Source organism: Mizuhopecten yessoensis, unplaced genomic scaffold (assembly GCF_002113885.1).
Source record: "Mizuhopecten yessoensis strain PY_sf001 unplaced genomic scaffold, ASM211388v2 scaffold2039, whole genome shotgun sequence".
Taxonomy (NCBI): Eukaryota; Metazoa; Mollusca; class Bivalvia; order Pectinida; family Pectinidae; genus Mizuhopecten; species Mizuhopecten yessoensis.
In genome coordinates, this window is record NW_018404347.1 from 127328 (window position 1) to 140939 (window position 13612).

At 36.2% G+C, this 13612-nt stretch overlaps 2 protein-coding genes across 5 annotated transcripts in view; both read left to right on the plus strand.

The window, feature by feature from the left end:
- The window catches only part of LOC110444279, a 125655-nt gene extending 113747 nt beyond the window's left edge, over positions 1–11908 (plus strand). For all 4 annotated transcript variants that reach the window (XM_021488687.1, XM_021488680.1, XM_021488693.1 and 1 more), the window contains 8 exons: positions 4703–4805; positions 6179–6319; positions 7710–7837; positions 8630–8779; positions 9163–9264; positions 9973–10044; positions 10643–11797; positions 11894–11908. In XM_021488687.1, coding sequence (XP_021344362.1) covers positions 4703–4805; positions 6179–6319; positions 7710–7837; positions 8630–8779; positions 9163–9264; positions 9973–10044; positions 10643–10876 — 930 coding nt within the window. In that variant the 3' untranslated portion in view covers positions 10877–11797; positions 11894–11908. The remainder of the gene's footprint in view (positions 1–4702; positions 4806–6178; positions 6320–7709; positions 7838–8629; positions 8780–9162; positions 9265–9972; positions 10045–10642; positions 11798–11893) is intronic.
- Positions 2144–4475, plus strand: LOC110444312 (soluble scavenger receptor cysteine-rich domain-containing protein SSC5D-like). The gene is made up of 2 exons (XM_021488704.1): positions 2144–2594; positions 2627–4475. Exons 1-2 carry the CDS (start codon positions 2477–2479, stop codon positions 4087–4089), a joined length of 1581 nt encoding a protein of 526 aa, XP_021344379.1. The 5' UTR covers positions 2144–2476; the 3' UTR covers positions 4090–4475.
- Positions 11909–13612: the final 1704 nt, after the last annotated feature.

Genomic DNA, 13612 nt, shown 5'->3' on the forward strand with positions numbered 1-13612 from the left:
TTACCTGAACTGTGAAGGTTGGGAGATTTATCTACCTGAATTGTGAAGGTGGGAGATTTATCTACCTGAACTGTGAAGGTAGGAGAGTTATCTACCTGAACTGTGAAGGTGGGAGATTTATCTACCTGAATTGTGAAGGTGGGAGATTTATCTACCTGAACTGTGAAGGTCTGGAGATGTATCTACCTGAACTGGGAAGGTAGGGGTTATCTACCTGAACTGTGAAAGTTGGGAGATTTATCTACCTGAATTGTGAAGGTTGGGAGATTTTTCTACCTGAACTGTGAAGGAGGGAGATTTATCTACCTGAATTGTGAAGGTGGGAGATTTATCTACCTGAACTGTGAAGGTGGGAGATTTATCTACCTGAACTGTTTTGATTTAATAACCCCATTTGCATATTTGCGTGCATAATAAGACAAACGAGGGACATCTGAAGGTCGTGAGGGTACACAGGTGCGGGGGAGTGACAACTCATGTGCGAGACAGATTAGCACGGAGGTCTTTATAGCACAGTAACCGACAAAAAACAATGGCCTTTCCGATCCGCTGACCAGGAAATATATCACAGGCTGTCTCAGGACAAAAACATACAATGTTTTCTCATAACTCGGTGAACTTCAGCGGGAAAAATGAAGCCGAGAGACATTGATGTCTGTTTGGTATGGACATGATCAATCAGCGACCTGTCAGCTATGTGTGCTTTACATAAAGGCATCAAACACTGATACCATTTACATGAAGATATTATAGAATATCATATCAATTTCTACCAATACACAATTGAGTTATCAGGAATTCCCTTCTAATTGATAACATCAGAAAGTGAACATTTATTAATTTAAAGTCTTAACGCAAGCCAGTGTTTGACATTTTGGTTTTAGATGTTTTTAAATTTCATCATTGAATGATGGAGTTTACTGATGATGTAAATCGTTAAGGGTTCTATAAAGCAGCTATTGTTTTAGCAATACCTGTGTTTTGTGGTTTGGGTTTTTTATACCTGTCATAACATGTCACATCTTCTAATTAGAACGCTCCAGTTATCATGGTTTGGTTGATTTTTTAAATGCCCCACCTTTAATTAAATTTGTTGTATTATTATAATTACAAAGTGATATATATTTTGTGTAAGGTGTAATACATGTGTCCCTTCTAGCAAAGATGTCAGGTTGATAGCTGTAAGCTGACTAGCTTTTACATATAGGATCACTCTGTTACCGCAGGGTTTACCGCAGTATGTCAACAACTGGCTCGGACGTTTACATGTATATCAAATTCTGTTACTAGGGTTTATGAATTCATCATAACACTATCAAAATAGAGCTAACTTTTGCAAAAGATAGCCATGCAGGGGCTCGTGTAAAAGTGACAGAGTTATTATAATCAATCAAAATAGACTACTATTAACTTTGCTAAATGTAACAAAATGAAAGTAACATTCCTGTTCGCTCAATCAGTCCATCAATAGTCACTGAAACTGTTTTAAGTGATTGTAAGTGATCGTAGCCTATAGTCACTGAAACTGTTGTAAGTGATTGTAAGTGATCATATAGCCTACTCTCTTATTACTTATTTCATTTCCTACATAGATGTCTTTTTTGTCAAATTAAAAACATAAAGCTATGCAAGAACTGTGTCTATCTTGTAACAAGCTCATGAGTCGAGGCCTATAACAGAAAAGACAATCCATTTTGAGAAAATTCCCTATTTATAATAGTAAGTGCCTCCTGCATCATTTGTGTAAAAGGCCCTTAGTATGGTTTAAATTCTGGATCAGTCCTCGGACAAAACAACCTTCTAACAGAATCAAATGGATGAAACAGTGGACTCCTATACTCAATCAGCTCAATGATTTTGAGGGATGTTTGTATTTTAAGAAAATATTTCATAACAGCCTGCACTTTTAAGACTCAGATATTATTTATGCTTCAAAATTCCCTTTGAAATAAATCCAGTTTGATGTACACCTGTCCTTATGTCACGTTGATCACTAGTCAAGGCTCAATCCTACTTTTACCTGTTTGGGTAAGTTTCACCTGTAGATTTTGTACCTGTCGAAAGTGAGCTAACTATTTCATGTATCATAAAAAGAAGTCTGCAATATTGGACACCTTGCTAGGTAATGACCATGTGACATGTAACAGGCTGAGTGGTTGTCGTTGATAGCTGATCCCCTGACTTTGACACTCAATAAACCTTTCTGTGTATGGCAGAGATAGTCGGATGATGATTTACCCCCCAGGCCTGCTGCAGTATTTACTTTAACATGTTTTGATGATCATCTGTTACGCCATGTGACCTTATGGCTAATTATCCTTTACCTAAACAGTCCACACGGTGTCGTCAAACCACCTTGGAACCATATAGTAATGATACCACACACAACCCCTCACAATAACATAGTAATGATACCACACACAACCCCTCACAATACCATAGTAATGATACCACATCCAATCACAATACCATAATAATGATACCACACACAACCCCTCACAATAACATAGTAATGATACCACACACAACCCCTCACAATACCATAGTAATGATACCACACACAACCCCTCACAATACCATAGTAATGATACCACATCCAATCACAATACCATAATAATGATACCACACACAACCCCTCACAATAACATAGTAATGATACCACACACAACCCCTCACAATACCATAGTAATGATACCACACACAACCCCTCACAATACCATAGTAATGATACCACACACAACCCCTCACAATACCATAGTAATGATACCACACACAACCCCTCACAATACCATAGTAATGATACCACACACAACCCCTCACAATACCATAGTAATGATACCACACACAACCCCTCACAATACCATAGTAATGATACCACACACAACCCCTCACAATACCATAGTAATGATACCACACACAACCCCTCACAATACCATAGTAATGATACCACACACAACCCCTCACAATACCATAGTAATGATACCACACACAACCCCTCACAATACCATAGTAATGATACCACACACAACCCCTCACAATACCATAGTAATGATACCACACACAACCCCTCACAATACCATAGTAATGATACCACACACAACCCCTCACAATACCATAGTAATGATACCACACACAACCCCTCACAATACCATAGTAATGATACCACACACAACCCCTCACAATACCATAGTAATGATACCACACACAACCCCTCACAATACCATAGTAATGATACCACACACAACCCCTCACAATACCATAGTAATGATACCACACACAACCCCTCACAATACCATAGTAATGATACCACACACAACCCCTCACAATACCATAGTAATGATACCACACACAACCCCTCACAATACCATAGTAATGATACCACACACAACCCCTCACAATACCATAGTAATGATACCACACACAACCCCTCACAATACCATAGTAATGATACCACACACAACCCCTCACAATACCATAGTAATGATACCACACACAACCCCTCACAATACCATAGTAATGATACCACACACAACCCCTCACAATACCATAGTAATGATACCACACACAACCCCTCACAATACCATAGTAATGATACCACACACAACCCCTCACAATACCATAGTAATGATACCACACACAACCCCTCACAATACCATAGTAATGATACCACACACAACCCCTCACAATACCATAGTAATGATACCACACACAACCCCTCACAATACCATAGTAATGATACCACACACAACCCCTCACAATACCATAGTAATGATACCACACACAACCCCTCACAATACCATAGTAATGATACCACACACAACCCCTCACAATACCATAGTAATGATACCACACACAACCCCTCACAATACCATAGTAATGATACCACACACAACCCCTCACAATACCATAGTAATGATACCACACACAACCCCTCACAATACCATAGTAATGATACCACACACAACCCCTCACAATACCATAGTAATGATACCACACACAACCCCTCACAATACCATAGTAATGATACCACACACAACCCCTCACAATACCATAGTAATGATACCACAACCCCTCACAATAATACCATAGTAATGATACCACACACAACCCCTCACAATACCATAGTAATGATACCACAACCAATCACAATACCATAGTAATGATACCACAGCCCCTCACAATACCAAAGTAATGATACCACACACAACCCCTCACAATACTATAGTAATGATACCACAACCCCTCACAATACCATAGTAATGTTACCACACACAACCCCTCACAATACCATAGTAATGATACCACAACCCCTCACAAAATGTTGTTTTACTCCTTAACTTTTTTCAAAAGGAGAACCTGGAACCACATGACAAAAGAAATGTCTGAAAGATCTTCAAAGTGATATCTACTTGACAAAATAACAGTGCAAAATACCAGTTTATCACCTAATGGGGAATGGTGATGTCAAAAAATAATAAATGAGGATCAAAATTTAGAGACTTGTAATGGCAAGAAATATTTATTATTAAATTGAAATGTATATGTTTATCAGCACAGAAACTAATCAAAGGTTCTAAAGAAGTACATGTATGTAAAAGGATCATCCACATAAAGTTTTCACAGGAAAATCTTTGCGTTCTTATGCAGAAAAATAAAATACATGAAAAAAAAAATTAAGGTCATTTTTTTTCATCTGTTGCAGCAAAGTTCCTGGAGAAAGATACGGAATATTGTCCACTGGTCACCATTCATACAACAGTTCAAAAAGCACCGGTATCCATGGATACAACTAGCAGGCCATCAAGGTAGGGCATTTCTATGAAATACCCTTGTTTGGAATTGATTGGAATCTAGATTTGATTTGATATGTATCGATTCTTATCCATCTTTAGAATTGTAAAATATAAATTTGTCATAAATTACCTGATACTGCACCACTTACAAGGTTCCATTATAACACAGGTTCCTGTATTTTCAAGGGTCAGACTAACAAGGCTCCATTAATATAACACAAGTTTCTGTATTTTCAAGAGTCAAACAAACAAGGTTCTACTATAACAGGTTTCTGTATTGTTAGCGGTGTCAGACTAATGAAGTTCTACTATTACAGGTTTCTGTTTAGGGGACAGACTATCAAGGTTCTACTATAACAGGTTTCTGTATTTTTAGGGGGGTCAGACTATCATGGTTCTACTATAGCACAGGTGTCTGTTTAGGGGACAGACTATCAAGGTTCTACTATAGTACATGTATCTGTTTAGGGGACAGACCTACAAGGTTCTACTATAGCACATGTTTCTGTGTAGGGGACAGACTAACAAGGCTCTACTATAATATAGGTGTCTGTTTTGTTAGGGGTCAGTCTTACAAGATTTCATTATAAGACAGTTTTCTGTTTTGTTAGGGGTCAGACTTACAAGATTTCATTATAACACAGGTTTCTGTTTTGTTAGGGGTCAGTCTTACAAGATTTCATTATAACAAATGTTTCTGTTTTGTTAGGGGTCAGACTTACAAGATTTCATTATAACACAGGTTTCTGTTTTGTTAGGGGTCAGACTTGTAAGATTTCATTATAACAAAGGTTTCTGTTTTGTTAGGGGTCAGTCTTACAAGATTTCATTATAACAAAGTTTTTTGTTTTGTTAGGGGTCAGACTAACAAGATTCCTATGTAGCAGGTTCTGTAATTGTCAGAGATATTTTACATTTCGACACAACTGCAATATCCTCTAGGGTTAACCTTGTCATATACATATTTTTGTACTGAAACATGCTTTCCTGCTAACTCAAGTGGTAGAATTTTACTAGAGACTTTATTTGTTTCCTGTTATAAACATTTTCTGTATTGTTGTTAAATTTCTATAAAAAGATTTTAGATCCACGCTAATATGACATGTTTACATTTATACAAGTCATTGTAAACACTATGTGACTGCATGTGCGTGGGATGACAATCACTTAATGTTTACTACAGTGTAGAAAATAACAATTTGATTTGTAGTAGTTTGCTTCAGTTAGACATTGTTTGGGAGGATCTGCTGTCTGTGTGGGGTAAAACAAACAATTTGGAGGATGTTGTCATGGCTATATAAGACCAGTGAATAACATGCTTTGTGTCTGGGTTGAGGAAAAATATTATTGTTACATGATCTGATAATTATTGTGTTTTGATTCAGGAAATTTCCAAGCTGGTGAACCTGGAGGTGTTTTAAAGAAGTTTGATCCACACGAAGAAAAGGCCCTGGTGAAGTTGATGAAGGATGTGCTGCGGCCGTATGTGCCCGAGTACAGGGGCCATGTGATCAAAAACAATGACAGTATCCTTTACATACAGCATCACTGACAAGGACGTCTGATGATCGACACAATATTTAAGGATAATGGTCATCATCTTCAGGATATAATGCAACAGTGACCTATTGTTCTTCTTCTTCTGCCGTGAACTTGTCCGACCATATTCTCAAAGACCACAAGTCATATCTTGATGAAACTTCACATGATTGATAAGGGCATATGTAGTTGTGCATTCAAGTCTTTATTTTCAGATTGTTGCCATAGCAACCACATGACGCGGAGGCTTTTGATTGGCCAAAATTCAGATAAATTAATGTTCAATTTTGATGAAAATTGGGTATTAGGGAACTGCGAATTCAACCTCATAGGTTACCTTGCCATAGCAACCACACAGAGGCTTCTGATTGGTCAAAATTTAGATATTGTTCGATTTTTATAAAAATTGGTATATAGGGGTATTAGGGGACTGCAAATTCAACTGCTTATATTACGTTGTCATAGCAACCACATGAAGGCTTCTGATTGGTCTAAATTTAGATATTGTTTCGATTTTTATGAAAAATGGTATAAAGGGGTATTAGGGGACTTCAAATGCATGTGTTTCGTTGCCATAGCAACCACACAGAGGCTTCTGATTGGTCAAAATTTAGATATTGTTTCGATTTTTATGAAAAATGGTATATAGGGGTATTAGGGGACTTCAAACGCATGTGTTTCGTTGCCATAGCAACCACACAGAGGCTTCTAATTGGTTGCAATTTAGAAATTGTTTGATGCTTCAATTTAGTATGTAAATTATTATGTAAAAATATGTGTTATGGTATTGCGATCCTTTTCTGATGCATCTTTGCGACTATGGGGGCAGTTTGGGGGACTTCTGTAATGGTCCATTACAATTAGTACTTGTTAGATGATGGGTTTACAAATGCTTTTCATTTGTGATCCACTGTTTGTCGTTGTCTTTAAACAATTCTTGTAATCTCATTGTCTCAAGACGTTTTGGACAGATCTCTCCCAAATATCGTCCTTATAGTTTTGCATGTTCATTTTGAGACTGATTAAAATAATAAGGTGGCTGCCAGGCAGCCATTTTAGATTTTAACAAGTAAGGGATGTTATCATTATTTCTCAAAAAGTATTGAGAGGATTGATCTTCTTAAATTGCACACAGACAAGACCCACAGTTGTTCAAACTTGATATTGTGAATGGTCAAATGATCAAGATGGCTGTCAGGCCATTGTCATATCATCATTATTACATAGTTTACTGTATAATATGATATTGACATCAAAGTTACCTACAGACATATTCCGCTGGTAAGTCATGCTTGTGTTGACATTCCTCATTGACCAACTTCTGTAGTATACTATTTGACAAACTAATTTTTTTTATTTGCCTTAACCAGCGTTTAGAATACAACCAAATGCAGGACTTGCTATGTGAGTTTGATGCACCATGTGTCATGGACATCAAGATGGGCACACGAACGTACCTGGAGGAGGAACTTGTAAAAGCCAGAGAAAAGCCCAAGTTACGCAAGGTTAGGGCATTACCGTATTTCACCGCAAATAAGCCCCCTCTCGCAACTAGCAGTGCCTGTATCCATTTTCCCTTTCCAATCCCTATATCACACAGCTTCATCCTTCTCTTTTAGCTCGCCTGTTAGAAGAATCCAGGTCGGGTCAAAACCTAAGACTTTAATATAAGGCAATCATCTCACTCCCTGCTAAGGATAATGTGACCAAGTGAAGTATCATGGCAATGTGTGTGCGTCATGATATTTCAGTGAGACAGCACTATAAAGTCACCGTAAGTTTACCTGTCGCAAGCAGACACCGTCTCAATATGACCTATACATGCGTTAAAGGGTCGCTAAACCCCAATAAACAAACAGATTATTAAAGATGATAATTTTTAAACAGGCAAGCATTAGGTGGCTTTAACACCATCTCTGGTTTCTCTTCACTTTTTCCCCATTTCTCTTTCTCACAACTCCTGGCCTCCTACTTCACCAAATCTTCTGATATCTTTCTCCTCCCCCATCCACCCCATCAATCTGCCACATGATCCTCAATTACGCTACATTTCCCTTCTTTAGTCTCCCTTCCATCCCTCCCTCCCCCGATCATTTCATTACAAACCTTCATTCCCTTTTTCTTCCTTTTCTCCTCCTTCCCTTTCCCCGTTTAAGTAAAACCAGACATTACATATATTAACACATTGTCAATATATTTTTAAAAAATCTGGTAATGTTATGTATTACACTACAGTAACTTTATTCAACAAATGTAAAGACAAACTTTTAAAATCTAGTTTTGTGTCAATGTAATAGGATATGTACCAGAAGATGATGGAAGTTGACCCGTCTGCACCCACGGAGGAGGAGCATGCCCAGCAGGCTATCATCAAACCTCGCTACATGCAATGGAGGGATGAGATGAGTTCTTCCGTCAACCTTGGCTTCCGCATAGAGGGTATCATGGTGAGATATTGTCAGTACAATATTACACTGCAATGTTTATATCCTGTTAAAACATATTAAGAATAGAAATGTTTCTTGTCAAAGGAAAGAGAAAACGCCCAGAGTTTTAACATATTGGAAGATATGGAGATATACCAAAAATGGCAAAAAGAATAACAGCATTATCAGGAAGTACCAATGAAAAATATTGTGACTTGTAATATTTTGTGGATGTTATTGTCAGCCAGAAATTGCTGACAATGCTTTTGGTTTTTGGTTTTTTATTTCCTATTTCCAATATCAAAATATGAAAAAGGTGGTTTAGATGACATTTTAAAAATCAAGCAGACTTTTAACAAATTATGTAAGCAGTAATGAACTGACATAAATTGTTTTCTCAACAGAAAATAAATGGAGGCTCCAGCAAAAATTTTAAGAAAACACAAAATTGTGAGGAGGTAAAGGAAGCATTGAAATCCTTCATAGGAGATAACCAGGAGATTCTGGTAAGTGTGTCTCCGTAGGTACCACTCATTAAAATCCTTCATAGGAGATAACCAGGAGATTCTGGTAAGTGTGTCTCCGTAGGTACCACTCATTGAAATCCTTCATAGGAGATAACCAGGAAATTCTGGTAAGTATGTCACCGTAGGTACCACTCATTGAAATCCTTCCTAGGAGATAACCAGGAGATTCTGGTAAGTCTGTCTCCATAGGTACCACTCAACTTTCTGGAAATGTGAAAAAAATGAGTTATTAAATTCTTACTCTATCCTGTAGGATATTATCTGTCATTTCAATGGCCGATATGTACTTCAACTTACAAAAATGTAAACTAAAAGAAGGCTATTCTTGTACCTTAACCTGCTTAAATATAATTATGAAACTTAATTTAAAACAGACTACTGTATAGGGGAAATATTCCCCCAGTCAATTTTTTGGCCTACACCAGTAAACTCTGTATTTCCAGAATGTACAGCCGACTGTATAGGGGTAATATTCCCCCAGTCAATTTTTTGCCCAACACCAGTAAATCTAACTTATAAAAATCTGATTATGTACCTCAACTTACAACCTATTCCTGGAAAAAATTAGTACATATGAATATCATAATATATAATACACTAAGGATATAATATTAACAATTTTAGGACATTTATGAATTAGATAAATTTCGATGTATAAATATTTATGAACTTTGTTTTTTTTTCCAGTCCAGATATATAAGACGATTAAAGGCTATCCGAGCTACTCAAGAAACTTCCGAGTTCTTCCGTTTACATGAGGTTTGTACATCAAATTATATCAAACTCTAAGGCCTGTTTGTTTATGCGAATCAACCGGTTTTTCTGTTTTTAAAAGTAACATTTTCGGGTATAAATCCTGGCGGACCTAGAAATATTTGTACAGTCCTAAGTGCAAGGTTTTTTCAAGGCTCGCCTGAAAGCACCCTCAGATTACTAGGTCCAACCTTATTTCATAAACGAGCAACTCTGGTCACACCAGTTCAACCATTTGGATCGCGATAAACGAAAGTGGCCCTAGTCTCTGTCCTGTTTGGAGCATGACATTAGCCATATAAAACTTAAACTGTTGAATCAAGGGAGACAATCTGAAAAGGAGGGAAAATTTATGTTTGTAATGCAATATGCCTTGTAATGAATACTATCAGAAATTGTCGCTTCATGTTTCTTCATGAAAGGAAATAACAAATACATTCTAAAATTTTCTTGTTCAGCAAGTAATTGAATCTCTAACTATAATAGATATCAATAATCAAATTTTCTTAGTGCATAATGTAAATTTTCGTAATTAAATATGTAACAATACTTAGTTCATATAATTAGAATGGTTATATACAATTGATGTACACTTTTGTTACAGATCATTGGCAGCTCGCTATTGTTTGTCCATGATAAGTCAGAAAAGGCTAATGCATGGATGATAGACTTTGGGAAAACTATGCCACTTCCGTCTAGTGTGAGTATAGATCACAGATCGCCATGGGTCGAGGGAAATCACGAAGATGGCTACACAGCTGGTCTTGACAACCTAATCTCCATACTGATTGAACTCACTAAGAACACAGACAAGGCTACAAACAATGATCCAGAGTGATTACACAGCATGGCTAATGAGAACTTTGATCTATACAATCCTTATTGACTGAGAATTTGGGGTTTGAAACCCATTACCTAATTAAATGGAACCTGACATTGATGGACCTATACAATATTGCTACGGTTTCTAGGACTGTTATCTAGATTAATGGTATTTCTGCTTCAATGTACCAGAATCCAGGTCGCTCATACTCATATCATTTAATGCCAATTTATACCAATTAAGGTAAACTTCTGTAAAGTCTAGATTTCTGTTACTTAACCCAGAGTTGTGGAACCTGAGAAGTTACATAAGAGGTGCTGTGGTCTGGAAATGGACTTTAGATAACCTGAAAGTTATCTTAAACAAAAACAAAAACTGATGATTTTCTTCTACCCTGTTGCAGACATATGATATAGTTTAATTCAGGAGAGGTATGGGGATGTGAGACTGCGGACCAAAATGTACATCAAATGTGCTGTAGCGACATTCCAGTTTTGGGGACTATATATTTTATATGTAGATACAGTAGTTGTATAATAACTGTGCAATTTGATAGGAGGTGGTATACATTTTCTGCTTCCGAAAACCCGGTAATTTATTGTGACTGTAAATTTTACTGGAAAAGAGCCATTTCCCATTGTGTGTGTCTACTTTCTGTGAGAAACTCCTGGAACCTCCCCGTTATTTGGCACCTTTATCATTAACCCTAACCCTAACCCTAACCCTAACCTTTATTCTTGCCTGGACGTTTTCCGTTTTGCCATGGTTACTGTGTTTTGTTTGAATTATGTTGGGTGGTGAATCCCGCTGTGGTATTTTCTACTGATTTTTGTTTTGGTGAAAATAGATTGAGAGCTCTGATCAATTGCTCTGTTCATATTAAGAGAGCATGAGCCAAGTGTAAAACACCATGTTTGTACAACACTACTGTATATGGTTGTACGACACTACTGTATATGGTTTCATAATACACTTCTGTATATGGTTGTTCAACATTACTGTATATGGATGTATAATACACTACTGTATAAGGTTGTATAATACACTACTTTATATGGTTGTATAACAGTGCTGTATATGGCTGTATAATACACTACTGTATAAGTATGTATAATACACTACTGTATATGCAACCATATACAGTAGCGTTGTACAACCATAAACATTAGTGTTGTACAACCATAAACATTAGTGTTGTACAACCATAGTAGTGTTATACAACCGTATACAGTAGTGTATTATATAACCATATACAGTAATGTTGTACAACCATATACAGTAGTGTTATACAACCATATACACTACTGTATATGGTTGTACAACACTACTGTATATGGTTGTATAAAACACTACTGTATATGGTTGTATAATACTCTACATAGTTGTACAACACTACTGTTTATGGTTGTACAACACTACTGTATATGGTTGCATAATACACTACTGTATATGGTTGTACAACATTACTGTATATGGTTGTATAATACACTACTGTATATGGTTGTACAACACTACTGTATATGGTTGTATAATACACTACTGTATATGGTTGTATAATACACTACTGTATATGGTTGTATAATACACTACTGTATATGGTTGTATAATACACTACTGTATATGGTTGTATAATACACTACTGTATATGGTTGTATAATACACTACTGTATATGGTTGTATAATACACTACTGTATATGGTTGTATAATACACTACTGTATATGGTTGTATAATACACTACTGTATATGGTTGTATAATACACTACTGTATATGGTTGTATAATACACTACTGTATATGGTTGTATAATACACTACTGTATATGGTTGTATAATACACTACTGTATATGGTTGTATAATACACTACTGTATATGGTTGTATAATACACTACTGTATATGGTTGTATAACACTACTGTATATGGTTGTATAACACTACTGTATATGGTTGTATAATACACTACTGTATATGGTTGTATAATACACTACTGTATATGGTTGTATAATACACTACTGTATATGGTTGTATAATACACTACTGTATATGGTTGTATAATACACTACTGTATATGGTTGTATAATACACTACTGTATATGGTTGTATAATACACTACTGTATATGGTTGTATAATACACTACTGTATATGGTTGTATAATACACTCCTGTATATGGTTGTATAATACACTACTGTATATGGTTGTATAACACTACCGTATATGTTTGTATAATACACTACTGTATAAGGTTGTATAATACACTACTGTATATGGTTGTACAACACTACTGTATATGGTTTTATAACACTACTGTATATGGTTGTACAACACTACTGTATATGGTTTTATAACACTACTGTATATGGTTGTACAACACTACTGTATATGGTTTTATAACACTACTGTATATGGTTGTACAACACTACTGTATACGGTTGTATAATACACTACTGACAGTTGTATAACACTACTGTATATGGTTGTATAATACCCTACTGTATATGGTTGTATAATCCACTCTGTATATGGTTGTATTATACACCACTGTATATGGTTGTATAATACACTACTGTATATTGTTGTATAATACACTACTGTATATGGTTGTACAACACTACTGTATACGGTTGTATAATACACTACTGTATATGGTTGTACAACACTACTGTTTATGGTTGTATAACACTACTGTATATGGTTGTATAATACACTACTGTATATGGTTGTATAATACACTCTGTATATGGTTGTATTATA